Here is a 15612-nt window from a genome sequence, read left to right as displayed (position 1 = left end):
GCCATTCAGCCTTGTATTCTTCTATGACTGTTCAGAGAGGACACAATTGACTCTGACTTTAGCCCAAGGAGAAGTGTAAAGCAATTTCACATAAGTTCTAAGTAAGGTACCAAAAGTTTATTTTTACAAGCACTTCATTTAAGTAAGGCCAACCCACAGAGTCAAAGGCCTTCTCAAAGTCAATTAGTAACTGAGCAGCTTTCACTGAAAAATGTAACCAATGAATGCCAAGTAGAACCAGTTCCTCTAGATGACACCTGGTCAAGAGAGTTGGTCTGGATACTGATTGTGAGACAGAATGACATTATGGTATTTTGTATAGGGTCTGTCATTCCTGAATGACTGCCTAAGTATATAATCCATATATATTTAACCATTAGTAAAGTGAAGAGCCTGAGCGTCTGCTATGAGTTGTGCGTTCCTTTGTGCCACCAGATTTTGTCTGGGGTTAACAGTGTTAGTTTGCAGCTACTAATGTTCAAGAGGGTCTTTCCTCTTCTTTGGGTGACTAACCAAAACGAGCTCACAGGACACATGGTAATTTAGCAAAAAAAAAGAGAGTCAGTATTATAGAAAAAAACTTAATTTGCCTTACCATGTGGATGACAGAACAGATCAAAATAACCCTTAAATAACTCAAATCGCATCCAGTGGAGTAAAAATATGACTGTACCAAGTGTGCAAAGACAAGACACTACAACAATCAACCCAAATTCATGACTAAGAAGCCATTAGAGAGCATGATTCACTCGATAGTAACACCTTGGATGCCCAACCTAGGGACTGTCCACTCTACACCCTACCTTCAAAAAGACTCCCGCTTACAGATGCTTCATTGAGTTCATTCCACTAAAGTGGGACCCAGACTCATTATCTGCAACCTTCTTTGGACCTGATTTTGCAAGACACCAAGGAGGTTAATGTGAAATCTGCAACTTTGCACTGCTTAAGGAGAGAGTACCTTCCAACGTTGAGATGATTCTCATTGTTACGAGCAGCAGAAGAGAAACAGGTTTTTTCAAAAACAAATACATAAACAAGTAAACAAATAAAACATAGGTTTCAAAGCTTCAAAATTGTGCTAAACAAATCCTTCATGTATCTAATAGAAAGGCCTTGTTCAACTGCATGAGCATGTGCAGATGCTGGTCTGTTGCTTTTTCACAGCCTTAATCGATAGGAATAATTGTAGTTTTTGTATAAGCATTTGCAGATGCTTCTCTTTTACTTCTTCACATTCTTAGTCAATAGGATTATTTGTAGTTAATCCTGTTAGCAGTAGCAAAATCAGTAGGCCTTCCATGAGAAGGTACCGAGTCAATCAGTAAAGGCCAGAATAATCATTCCCTATTGAAAAAACACAGAATGATCTGTTCTATGTGCTAGCCAAACAAAACATATGAGTTAAAGGAATTGTAATAGAACTTATAATTATTTATCGATGTAACACTTATAATTCTGTGTAGCATTCATAGATGAGAATGTTAGCCATCACCAAAACCCCACTTATATTAAAAAAAATATGATATTTTATTATATCAGTGGTTTGTGCTGAATGTTATTATTTGTACTTTCTCATCACTTTCCCATCTTTACTACATCCTCTTAAAGCATCTGCTAGTCCTAATTGTGAAGTTGACAGAGTGTAACCCATATTTTGTGGTAATGTTATGGCCTTGAAGGGGTACTCCATTGAAAATATGTTTGATAAGTCTCCCTCCCAAGCTTCTTAAACCTTTTTCATATTGTTTTAATCTCAAGAGTAGACAATCTATCTTAGACAATTATCAGTCATATTCAATGATGGGGCCATGTTTGGTGGAATACATTCCAGATACATGTAGTACAGAAAGACTATTGAATTTTCATACTGTCATATCTAATGAAATAATGAGTGTACTGAAACTCTGATATACTCTAGCATTTAGATCTTATCCTGCAGGAACTCACTCACTCAGGACCATCAAGGCTGATTAACCCTCTTCACTCCTCATTGGCAGTCATTTTCCATCTGCATCCGTTAGCACTTTAGCTCCATTCTGTGACTCCTTATCAAGTCTCACTTATTAAACATCCTCACTCATCCATTCTAACTGCTTTCTTATACTTCCATCCTCACGCAACACCATACACATTATTCAAACACACTCTGCAGTCATACATCCATCCTTACACATCATCCATACTTAAATGTCAACCCTCCTCCTCAGTACATTCACTCCCCATTTATTAACCATGCTTCTCACTTGTCCATCTCCATTCTCATCAACCTAACAATCTGTTCACCATAACTTCATAGTTAAAGTTCTGCTATCGCACTGTGCACAGATAGAATCCAAGTATCTGAGTGCTCTATATACATGCATCAGTACTATATACATTGGATACATTGGTATATAAATGCACTTGAGTACACCGTCTTACCTGGCCATTCTACTCAATATCTTGGGTGGATAAAGAAGAAAAGGGAATGACCTATATTTAGCAGCACCCTGATTCAATACAGCCCAATCCCAACAGCATTTATTTTTCATTTATTTTTCAGAGCAGCAAATTCTTCTTTATGGAACTCTCCTAGTGGAGATGAGATTCAAACCTTCTCCGTCCTCTTTCAGATGGCTTTTAGAAGCTCACTTGTTTTGATTATCCCTGAAAAAGAAGAAGTGAAGTTATCCTGCCAAACCTTGGCCCTGCTTACAGTAGCTATATGTTTGTAAGAAATTGGGTTATTGGTTATTGGACCCAGGCAACAACCACAGTCCTTTTTAGGTTGAACCACAAAAGTCTTTACATATGTGCTTAGACCTCTGATAGCCTGGCACAAAAGCAATCAGGCTTAACTTAGGGGCAATGTGTTAAGTGTTAATGCAGCACACAAACAGTAATAAAGTGTATAAGCAACACTAGAAAAATCCCAAACAAATTTAAAAAAAGTAAGTTTTAATAAATAGAATGATAACAGAACAACAAAAATCCAATCAGTTGAACCCGAGATATTGAATTTTTGTTTTTTTAATGAAAGTAGTGCCTAAAAGCACAAAGCACCACTTACAGTCATCTGGTCATGCTAGACCAGGGAACGTCACAAGTTCAGTCCGACAGCAATTGAGCCTCGGTCAGATAAAGGGACTAAATTAGTCATACTGAAAAGTTACTTTCAAAGTCCAGCGCAAAGAGTTCCTTTCATGATGGAGGAGGCTGGGAGGAGCAGGCGGAGCTTTGTGGATGGCGTTGCTGTAGGCAAAGAGTCGGTTGAGCGTCGTGGACAGTCATTGTTGTAGCTTTGTGTTGGAGATCACTGTTGGCTGATGTTGCTGTATTGCAAAGTGCAGGTCTCGTTTTAAGGGTCACCACTGATTCTCATTGTCGGAGCGAAGAATAGAGTTCTTTTTGAGTTTTGCGTTGACGGTTGTCTCGGGCGACAGAGTTTTTGCATTCACAGGCTCGTTCGCGAGGAACCCCGACTTCAGGATTTTCACCTTTTCTTTGGGAAGAGTACACTCTGATTCAGGCAAGGGTCCAGGACCTAAGGAGGCACTTCAAGGGGATCAGGGACTCACTCTAGCAGAGGCCAGAAGAGCTCAGTCAGGTCTAGTTGCAGGTCGAGGCAGGTTCAGTGAGGCCTCTGAAGCTTGCTGTGGCCCTGTAGCTCACTCAGGAGGTCAGCATACTGATCCTTAGAGTTACTCTGGTTAGCCTGGGATGAAGGCAGGCTGATCCAGCCTTCCTTCTCATATAGGAAGGCAGCCCTTCAAACAGGAGGTCCATTCTTCTTCTGTAACTTTTTCAGATCCAGAAGTGTTCTGCTGGGTGGCTATGGTGGTCCAATATTTATATCTGGTGCCAGCCTTTTTATGGGGGATTCCCACTCCCACATCTGGTTCTGGAAAGTTCTTCCCCTTCCCCTGTCCAGAATGTAAACTGTCTAGGGGTGACAAAAGGCACAGCAGGCATGGTGTTAGATTAATTTGTGTGTGCAGGAGGCAAATCCCTTTAGTGCTTGCATTGCCAGGCACAGCCCCTCCCATTCATCCTGCAAGAATGGCCCATCCTACACAAATCTAAGCCTCCTTTCTGTTAGTGTCTGAAAGCAATATTCAAACCCCAGCAGCAGAGCTATTCACAGTCATATGACCGAGGATAATGACAGAAGATAGAAATGGTTGAGGACAGAAAATGGGAATTTTCTAAAAGTGACATTTTCAGAATTCCAACTTAACATCCCACTTTACCATTAAAGATGATATTAAATTACAATTAATTTTAGTGTAAACAGTATATTTCTATCTGCTCCCAATCTAAAGTTAGCTCTTATTAAAGACAATAAGGTAACCCAGTGTTAGTCAATGGGAGTGTATTTGTTGTGTAGCAGTGCTGTGCCAATGGTTTACACATTGCCCCTGCGAAAAGCCTGACTGTTCTGTGCCAAGCTACCCAAGGGTGAGCGCAGGTTATACAGTGAGTGTAATCACCCACCCCTGACGGGAGTGGTAGGTTCTGCCTGGCTAGGGCCTCTCCTCAGTCAACCAGAAAGTGCCGCCTCCAGAATCCATTTACTAGGAACTTACAAATAAATAAAATGTGACAATTAGGCGCAGTCCAATTATACCATGCAGGAAGGCGAGGGCAGAAGCACTTTAGCACTGGTTAGCAGTTGTATTGTGCACAGAGTCGTAAAACCAGCAACAACGAATTCAGCAAACCAAAAGGAGTGAAGGCAGACAACTTTGAGGGAATGCCATGCAAAAGATGTCAAGTCTAACAATGTTAATGTAACCGTTTTGAAACTTGTGTTCCATGTAAAGTGTTGTTACACTTTCATTAATGCATAAACGCTATAAAAACGGTTAAATAAATAACTACATAACTAAATAAATCAGTAACAATTTTTTTGATGAAACCAACTGTATAAGTTAACCTTTTGTCCACGCAAAGCATTGCTATATCTATATTCAGTAAATAATTCTACTTCCATGATGATTTCTGTATGGAAACGATTTTAAAGTACTTTAAAATAAAATTGTTGGCTGATTAATACAGGAGCATTTCACATATCTACCTCAAACCTACAGACCTTGCCAGTTCCTCCATGTATTCTCCCTCAGCAGTGTGCATCCCTGTTCATCATCCTTATTTATGTATTTAAAGTTTTTAGATAGCACACTTATCACCTCAAAGACACCTTTCTTTATTCATTATTAATGGTTGTCCTTACAAGATAATATTTACTAGCAGCTTGTCCAGTATCTAGTTTTAGAGTTTATCAATAGAAAAGGCTTGTAATTCAAGGTTCACATTGGTAAGTGATCAAAACGAGCCCTCCCAATTTACTATTACTAGCCCATATCTCAGGGATTGCCAGAGCGTGCCATTGCACTGCTCCAATACGCATGTGTTAGAGTTCTGATATTGTTGAACCTTGCCTCTAAATGTTTAACATTGTCACTTTCTTTTGTTTTCAATTAACTGATTTCACATGGTGTGACTTATTTTGAAACTCATTAGACGTGTCAAAAGACATGAATGAAGAATCTGAAGAAGAGAGTGATGGGACAGAGGATGATTTTGAGGAGGAAGAAGATGTAGAGGAGGAGGAAGATGAAGAGATCGAATGTGAATCTGAAGCAGAAAGTACAGGAGAACCTGACCAGGACCCCACAGCTCCACCTATGGCCAATCCCACTAATGAGACGAGAGAATGGAACACAGAAGCCATCAAAGAGCAACAAGCAAAATACCTTTCCAAGGAAGACAGCACACCTGGAGAACCTATGCCAAAACCAGAAAAATCAGAGTTCCGAACAGAAGCTGTGAATGCTGCACATGAGACTGAGGCAGGAAAAAGGAAAAAAAGGAAAAAACGCAGGTATTAAAACTTGGTTATGATTTTTTTTTTTTCCTGAAACTTTCTGGTACAGTGTTACAGCCTCTCCTTTCACTCTATTACTGAATGGGGTTTTAACTAAAATCTGGAGAGCCACTGCTGACAAGGCTTACATTGCTCAGCTGCTGGCTGCACTATCAGATGCAGTAAGCTGTAGCATTCCTTCTGTCAGACCCTGTTTAGGGGCCACATGGCAGGCAGGAGCTACTGGGCTCCAACCATGGTGGTTGAGGTTTGCAATTTGTGTCCTATGGTCCATCCTACTATGGCTGTGCAAAGTGGGCCAAATACAACCCTTTCTGCACTTGACTCTTGGGGCAGGGTGAGCAGTAACAGGGACCTCAGGGAGATAGTGTGGGAGAGCACAGGCTCAGAACTCAGCACTCAATCAACAGGCACAATAACTTCAGTGTCCACCCCAGTTGGGGCAAAAGCATGAATGGTGCAGTAGCGTGAATGTAGGTAATGCATTATTCTCTCCCACATTTCTCCAGAGTGGATCCAGCAGTTTCTCTGTCCTCCTGCAGATAGTGGCGTATGGCAAGAGAAGACAATCACAGGAACCACTGAACATTCTGGGTGCAGACTGCATCTCTGTGCATTCACCCGTCTGCTTCAGTTCAATGGAGAGCCATGGGGCTGACGCACAGGTGTGGGCCTGGCTGATGCTGCTCTGCCTGGCCACGAGATGTGAGTGAGCCTCCAACTAGGTTATTTGGCCACCGCAGGTACAGGCCTCGGCTTGGGAGTCTCGGTTGCCATAGCAGTTGTAACTCCAATTGGGCAAGCATAGTCACCACAACAGATGCAGCCCGACTGGGCTGATGCAGTCAGTTTCAGCCCTGATCAGGCTGACATAGTCACCATAGCACAGCAGATGCACTTCCAACTGGGCCAATGCAGTCCCAGTTAGTTCAAAGCTGTCATGAATGTTTGACCGAATCCTGCCAGGAACGTTTTGTGAGAGACCAAGGGAAGCCTTTATCTCTCCGGTCACTCCCAGCTTTGCCCTCATGTAGTCAGTCTTCTCTAGATATTCCTCAATCCTAGGGATACAATGGAATGTTTCTCTGCGACAGTCTCTTCTTCTGCAGGCCTAGGCAGACCCGTCCCTCTCATAGCAAGTAGGCAGATTTCTAAGCACTAGGTAGAACCTCACCCTTCCAGCAAACAGACTTCAGGTGATGTCCTCTCATCCCTGGGAGATTGGCTGTCAGGCAAACTCCAGCCATGGTCACACAGCTGTCCTTTGACTACTCTTTTGAGCTTTCCCTTCCTTGGTCATGAAGGACCGGAAGCTGGAACAAAGTGGGGTGGTTTAAGAACCTCGTTTTTATACATTTTCTTGACAGGCTATGTGAATCCCCTGTCTCAACCTTCACAACTGGTTTGTTGTGGCTCTCATTCAAGTGTCCTTCTCAGTTCCTTTCCACGGTCAGGGAAAGTGGTCCTCATCCCACATCTGTGCCACGGGAAGGCAGGGGCATCCAACATGGATCCCATGGGCTCCAGTATTCAGACTCACAGACACACCGACTCTTACTACTGTGCATGTGTTACATATACACTACACATGCACACTCAGAGTGCCAGTGCAAGATTCTGGACGCTCATATAATAGCAGAATGTTACACAGTAGGGGCCTATAGCCTACACACTAGGTATCCCACATAAAAAGGTGTGGTTAAGCCTCAGTTTCTATCACTATCACTCTCCAAAACATGCAACGCTATAACAACTGCTTTATTTACTATGCCCAAGACAGTAACAGTAGTCCTCTGTCCACTCTAAGGGTACACTCGCTAGCCTTTCCAGGTCAAAGGACGTTTTGGAACTCGCATTATCAGAGATAGACCTAGGCCTTTATCCACACACCTAGATTAGTGTGACACCAGTGCGAAAATAAAAAAGTCAGGATTTTAGATATACACATAGTACGTGCGCTAAGGGCAGGGGAATGTGCCCCTATGCCATGCAGGAAACATCGTTGTGCCAGTATCTTTTTTACTGTTTTTCATGGTAAGGCTTACCACTGTCTTCTTGGCCGCTATTATCAAGGTATGTATCACAACATATTACACTTTTAACTTATCCTCCCATAGGGACGTATGGAACAAATGCCTGCATTAATATGTTTGGGGCCCATTTCCCTCCCAGACTAAAGCAATGTTTTTACTTACCAGTCATGTGTATCTATCATTGCAGCACTAGATACGATTGAGACATCTGAAGCTCTGCCAGTGGCAGTGTGTAAAATATTCTGGGGGCCAGTAGTCATCTGGATGAACTAACTCTGCTGGTTTATGTTAGAATGGTATGCTTTACTTTTAGAGGTAATTATAAAAAATAAGAGCTACCCATATATCCATGTGAACATGGTATAAAGCATAAACTTGTCACAATTTTTCACACGGAACCCATTTGCACACATAAAGGGTGAACCAGGCAAATCCTGTATTGAATTAATCTAAATACCTGAGTCTTAGATCAAATGAATAATTCTGTTGTGAACAAATCCAAACATGAATATCTTGGGTAATCCACAGGTATGTATAATTGCTCAGAAATGATTGTGCGTAACTCTTGCACCAAAAAAAACAACCCTGCCTCTTCTGATGCTGCACCAATACGGAATGAATGAGTACCAAATTTCCCTGGAGTTTCCCTCCAATGATTCCAGGATTTTCCTCATAACTGCTAACACTGGTCACGCTGTTAGTCTAGACTCATTCTGATGTCTGAACACAAATAACCCTTCGGCCCACCTACTTGCTTGAATTGGTGCCATGCAACCACTGAGCATACCACCCCGTTCTTGTAGAACAAAATATTGCTACCCTTCCTGCCTGATCCTTCTTGGAATTGGTTAACGTGATTCTTATAGCCTTACCTGTCGCTTTGACATGTTCCACTGCCAAGCCTCCATCCTTTTTTCCTATCATCAACTCTGAAATCCTGAAATCCCCCAAAATAAGCAGGTCATACAAAGCCTGAATAGTTTATACTCATAATCCGAAAAGCAGACTTGTTGCAAGCCTTGAGTGAGCTGAAGTAACTTACCCATGGTAATCGGTCCCCTCCTTATTTCAGAATCCCTCGCCCAACCTGATATAATTATTTTCCCCAACTCACCTGCCGATGGTTCATATCCCCAGAAGATTTTCCCATAAAAACTAATACCTACGAGCTTTCCCGCTGTACTGGTGGCTGACACTTTCTCTTCTCTGTATTAGCCATGATAAATCTCACAACGTCATTAATCATTTCCCCTGCAGAATGCTCCGAGTCAGACTTATAAATAGCTCCACTGCTCAGAAACTCAGCCCATGCTCTCTTGTATGCCTTCGGGGTACTTAAAGCAATATATTTTCCCACTAGGTCCAGTATCCTCATTGTGCCAGGTCCCAAACCTCTTGAGGTACCATTGTCTTCTGTAGATCCGCTCCGGGTGCCAAACCACAGAATTTCTGCCACTGTGAATGAGACAAAGTGTCCGCAGTGTCATTATCCTTGCCTGGCACATGGTGAATGCGAAAAACAATGTTATGCACTAATCATCCCAACATAAAGTGCTGCAACAACTTGAGTAGAGTCTTATCCTTTACCTTTTGCCCATTTACTAGCTCGACCCCTGTTCTGTTGTCTACACAGAATAGCACAGTTTTGTTTGCCAATCTTTCTCCCCATACTGCTAAAGCAACCAATAAAGGGAAAACTTAAAAAAAGGCAATGCTCCTGCCCTCTTCTTTCCATTCTATGGGTCACTATTCTGCACACCAGCTTCCTTTCCGAAAGATCGCAAAGGCATCTGAACCTACAGCATCTGAAAAAATCTGAATTTGCCATTGGAAATTCTCTTCAATTGCCCAAATTGACACACCATTGAAACCTTGCAAAAACATAAGCCAAACTTCAAAATCCACCTTTACTGCTGCAGAAAATCTTACCCTGCGTTGAGGGAAGGATACACACGCTAGCCATTGCAAAACCTAGTCTGTGATAGAAAGCTCTCCTGCCTCTTACCACTCTGCATGCAAATGTGAGATGGCCCAACAACTGCTGCAACTGCCTCAATGGCATCTTTTCTGCCCTTAAGGCCTACTGTAACAATGTGGTTAGTTCTTCCACCTTATTAGCTGGCAAGCTTGCTTCCATCTTAACTGTATCCAGTTCAATGTCCAAGAAAACTAGCTGTGTACTGGGGTCTTCTGTTTTCTCAGGGGACAGTGGGACCCCAAAATCTTTTGCCATTGCCTGAACTTCGCTCAATGCAGTCTCGCAAATTCCAGAATTGCCTTTTCCAACAAACAGAAAATCATCTAGGTAATAAATAACACTGTCAGGCGCTGTCCTTGCTGAAAAACACAATTGTAAGAAAAAATTAAATAACTCAAAAAGCCTGCCAAAAACACACAGCCCATCTGTAGCACTTTGTTAACAACAGACTGTTGCTGGAAATACATTCCCAACAGTGGAAAATCAGCAGGGTGAACTAGCAACAGACGAAATGCAGACTTGATGCCACATTTAGCTAATTCAGCCCCTACACCAGACTTCCTAATCAAGTCCATTGCTGTTTCCAAAGACTCAAACTGAACGCCTGAATCTTCCTTTGCAATGAAATCGTTAACATAATTAACAGATGTAGGAGGCTGGCCTGGTTTGTAGTGAGTACCAAGGGGTACTTACACTCTGCACCAGGTCCAGGTATCCCTTATTAGTGTAGAAGAGGTGTCTAGCAGCTTTGGCTGATAGAAAAGGTAGCTTAGCAGAGCAGCTTAGGCTGAACTAGGAGACATGCAAAGCTCCCACTATACCACTAGTGTCATATGCACAATATCATAAGAAAACACAATGAACAGATATACTAAAAATAAAGTTACTTTATTTTTATGACAATATGCCAAAAGTATCTCAGTGAGTACCCTCAGTATGAGGATAGCAAATATACACAAGATATATGTACACATACCAAAATTATGCAGTAATAGCAATAGAAAGCAATGCAAGCAATGTACAGTCACAATAGATTGCAATGAGAGCACATAGGTATAGGGGCAACACAAACCATATACTCTACTACTGGAATGCGAACCACGAATGGACCCCAAACCTATGTGAGCTTGTAGAGGGTCGCTGGGACTGTAAGAAAACAGTGAGGGTTAGAAAAATAGCCCACCCCAAGACCCTGAAAAGTAGGTGTAAAGTGCACCTAAGTTCCCCAGAGAGCACAGAAGTCGTGATAGGGGAATTCTGCAAGGAAGACCAACACCAGCAATGCAACAACGATGGATTTCCAGACAAGAGTACCTGTGGAACAAGGGGACCAAGTCCAAGAGTCACACTCAAGTCGGGAGTGGGCAGATGCCCAAGAAATGCCAGCTGAGGTTGCAAAGAAGCTGCCACCGGATGGTAGAAGCTGTGGATTCTGCAAGGACGAAGAGGACTAAGAACTTCCCCTTTGGAGGATGGATGTCCCATGTCGTGAAGAAGCACGCAGAAAGACCGCAAACAAGCCTTGCTAGCTGCAGGGGTCGCGGTTAGGGTTTTTTGATGCTGTTGTGGCCCAGGAGGAACCAGGATGTCGCCAATTACGTGAGGAGACAGAGGGGGTGTCCAGCAAGACAAAGAGCCCACTCAGAAGCAAGCAGCACCCGCAGAAGTGCCGGAACAGGCACTACGAAGAAGAGTGAACCGGAGCTCACCTGAAGTCACAAAAGAAGGTCCCACGACGCCGTAGGACAACTCAGGAGGTCGTGCACTGCAGGTTAGAGTGTCGGGGACCCAGGCTTGGCTGTGCACAAAGGAAATCCTGGAAGAGTGCACCTCCACCAAACTTGGACTAAAGAGTCACTGGACTGTGGGAGTCACTGGGACAGAGTTGCTGAGTTCCAGGGACCACGCTTGTCGTGCTGAGAGGGGACCCAGAGGACCGGTGATGCAGTCTTTTTGTGCCTGCGGTTGCAGGGGGAAGATTCCGTCGACCCACGGGAGATTTCTTCGGAGCTTCTAGTGCAGAGAGGAGGCAGACTACCCCCACAGCATGCACCACCAGGAAAACAGACGAGAAGGCGGCCGGATCAGCGATACAAGGTTGCAGTAGTTGTCTTTGCTACTTTGTTGCAGTTTTGCAGGTGTCCAGAGCAGTCAGCGGTCGATTCCTTGGCAGAAGGTGAAGAGAGAGATGCAGAGGAACTCTGATGAGCTCTTGCATTCGTTATCTAAAGAAGACTCTAAATAGCCAGAAAAGGAGGTTTGGATACTTAGGAAGGAGAATAGGCTAGCAACACAGGTAAGAGCCTATCAGAAGGAGTCTCTGACGTCACCTGCTGGCACTGGCCACTCAGAGCAGTCCAGTGTGCCAGCAGCACCTCTGTTTCCAAGATGGCAGAGGTCTGGATCACACTGGAGGAGCTCTGGGCACCTCCCAGGGGAGGTGCAGGTCAGGGGAGTGGTCACTCCCCTTTCCTTTGTCCAGTTTCGCACCAGAGCAGGGCTGGGGGATCCCTGAACCGGTGTAGACTGGCTTATGCAGAGATGGGCACCATCTGTGCCCATCAAAGCATTTCCAGAGGCTGGGGGAGGCTACTCCTCCCCAGCCCTGACACATTTTTCCAAAGGGAGAGGGTGTAACACCCTCTCTCTGAGGAAGTCCTTTGTTCTGCCTTCCTGGGCCAAGCCTGGCTGGACCCCAGGAGGGCAGAAACCTGTCTGAGGGGTTGGCAGCAGCAGCAGCTCAGTGAAACCCCGGGAAAGGTAGTTTGGCAATACCCGGGTCTGTGCTAGAGACTCAGGGGATCATGGAATTGTCTCCCCAATGCCAGAATGGCATTGGGGTGACAATTCCATGATCTTAGACATGTTACATGGCCATGTTCGGAGTTACCATTGTGACGCTATACATATGTGGTGACATATGTATAGTGCACGCGTGTAATGGTGTCCCCGCACTCACAAAGTCCGGGTAATTTGCCCTGAACAATGTGGGAGCACCTTGGCTAGTGCCAGGGTGCCCACACACTAAGGGGGTCATTCTAACCCTGGCGGTCGTCGACCGCCAGGGCTAAAATGACGGGGGCACCGCCAACAGGCTGGCGGTGCCCCGCAGGGCATTCTGACCGCGGCGGTTCGGCCGCGGTCAGAAGTGGAAAACCAGCGGTCTCCCGCCGGTTTTCCGCTGCCCTTCTGAATTCGCCATGGCGGCGCAGCGCGCTGCGCCGCCATGGGGATTCAGACACCCCATACCGCCATCCTGTTCCTGGAGGTTCGCTCGCCAGGAACAGGATGGCGGTATGGGGTGTCTTGGTGCCCCTGCAGTGCCCATGCCATAGTCTGCCCGTAAGAGGGCCCTACAATGAATTTCACTGTCTGCATTGCAGACAGTGAAATTCGCGACGGGTGCCACTGCACCCGTCGCACCTTCCCACTCCGCCGGCTCCATTCGGAGCCGGCGTCCTCGTGGGAAGGTAGTTTTACACTGGGCTGGCAGGCGGCCTTTTGGCTGTCGCCCACCAGCCCAGTGTAAAACCCAGAATACCCGCAGCGGTCTAATGACCGCGGTGCGGTATTCTGGAGGGGGAACTCTGGCGGGCGGCCTCCGCCGCCCGCCAGAGTTAGAATCACCCCCTAAGTAACTTAGCACCCAACTTTTACCAGGTAAAGGTTAGACAGATAGGTGACTTATAAGTTACTTAAGTGCAGTGATAAAGGGCTGTGAAATAACGTGGACGTTATTTCACTCAGGCTGCAGTGGCAGGCCTGTGTAAGAATTGTCAGAGCTCCCTATGGGTGGCAAAAGAAATGCTGCAGCTCATAGGGATCTCCTGGGGCCCCAATACCCTGGGTACCTTAGCACCATATACTAGGGAATTATAAGGGTGTTCCAGTATGCCAATGTAAATTGATGAAATTGGTCACTAGCCTGTTAGTGACAATTTGGAAGCAAAGAGAGAGCATAACCTCTGAGGTTCTGGTTAGCAGAGCCTCAGTGAGACAGTTAGTAATCACACAGGGAACACATACAGGGCACACTTATGAGCACTGGGGCCCTGGCTGGCAGGGTCCCAGTGACAGATACAACTAAAACAACAAATATACAGTGAAATATGGGGGTAACATGCCAGGCAGGATGGTACTTTCCTACAACAGATGCCCCGTCTGGCTAAGACAAATGATGAATTAGCTTGAACTCACCTACCATCTTCTTAGGTACCACCCCAGCGGTGAAACCCTGAGATCCGGCAAGGGCCACACACTGAAAGGGCCTGCCATCCTCCCTCCAGAAACTTATTTTTCTAGTTTTGCTTGCACTACTATTGGATGCTGCATAGCTGAGAGTAAATTGTCTGCAAAGCATCTGCACCTGGGACCTTGAAAACCTAAACAAAAACTCAACTGAAAACCCAAATGGAGCGTTGCTGCCCCTTCCCTGTTAGGGTAGAATGCCAGTCATTAAAGCAAAACGTCTACAGTAACTGGAGAAGAAGGCCTTTTTTCCAGATCCCATGTAGCCGCCCTACATTGGCCTGCTGATCCTCCTTGTACCCCATAACATTGCAGCACTTCATGCCTCCCCCGCACTTAGAACACTCGTGTTTGTATTTACACATGGCCTTGTTGCAAAAGCCTCTATTGTAGTTCCAGCAAGCCCCCTAGATACTGACCTGCCCTTTGTTCCATGTGCCCACCCCTTCCAGGGTGGGTTTTCCCTGGAGGGTACCTCTAGGCCACCCGCAGTATGCATAGAAGGTGGTGGTCTTTGTGGATACATCCATTGGACCCACAATTCATTAACCACCTCACCCTAAGGTTTGTCAGGCTTCAAAACTCTCCTTGCCCCAAACTCTTCATCATAATGAAGCCATGCATAGGCCCCTAACTCAGCATGAGCCTTTCTAATGGTGTCCATGTATTTGAAAATGGCTAGCGACCTGTCAGGAACTTTTTCACATTAAACACTGGTGAATATGAAAAACGCTGATGTCCACGTGTCAATGTTGGTAGGAATCTTGGGGCGTCTAGCTAACTCCCACGCTTCTTCCCTGGAACCTTCCTTCGCTTGTATTTCTCTATGTAACAATTTATAAACATTGATAAACTCACCTTTCCATATTTTATCTTTCGTTGCCTGCGAAAGATGAGCCGCTATTGGCATGGAAACCCCCATGTATGGAAGCTACCTAAAACGGATATCTTATCCACTTCCCCTTTAGATTGTCCTGATTTCTTTTCATCTTTTGAAGACTTTTTCTCTTGTGAAGAGTCCTTCCCATTCTTTTCCCTTCTGAACCTTTCTCCCTCGACCTAAGTCCTCCTTTCTGGAGGGCTCCTTTGTCCCCTGTTTTTGGGCTCTCCCTTTTCTACCCCCTTCATCACCGTCTGAACCTACCCCTTTCTCCACTCCAGATGGCCCTACTCCAACATCTACTCTTGACGTTTGTAATTGGTGCCCAAAACTCTATTGTAATCTTTGCCTTGTTCTAACGTTTTCCACCCGCTCTCGTCCTCCTCACCCTGCTCTCAGTGATTTTCCCCCAGTTGTTGTGCTCTTTTTGCTGTCTACCTGAAGAGAAACTCTAGGACAAGAAGCATTAGTTTCCACCCACCCCCGATCTCCCCTGCTGGTTCCTTTATTGTGGCCTTTCAATTTGGAATTTCCCCTTCTTCCAATTCTTCCTCCTCCTCCTCTTCATAGTCTAATTTGCATTCCATATCTTGCCCATCTAAAG

General features: G+C 44.9%; 1 protein-coding gene across 2 annotated transcripts in view; it reads left to right on the top strand.

The window, feature by feature from the left end:
* TTLL13 (tubulin tyrosine ligase like 13) overlaps positions 1 to 15612 on the top strand; it is a 309143-nt gene that overhangs the window by 21703 nt on the left and 271828 nt on the right. For both annotated transcript variants that reach the window (XM_069222660.1, XM_069222659.1), the window contains exon 2: positions 5506 to 5866. In XM_069222660.1, the coding sequence (XP_069078761.1) occupies positions 5506 to 5866 (361 nt within the window). The remainder of the gene's footprint in view (positions 1 to 5505; positions 5867 to 15612) is intronic.

This window comes from Pleurodeles waltl, chromosome 3_1 (genome assembly GCF_031143425.1).
Source record: "Pleurodeles waltl isolate 20211129_DDA chromosome 3_1, aPleWal1.hap1.20221129, whole genome shotgun sequence".
Classification (NCBI taxonomy): domain Eukaryota; kingdom Metazoa; phylum Chordata; class Amphibia; order Caudata; family Salamandridae; genus Pleurodeles; species Pleurodeles waltl.
Note: the sequence above shows the minus strand (reverse complement) of the source record. Positions and strands in the feature narration are given on the sequence as shown.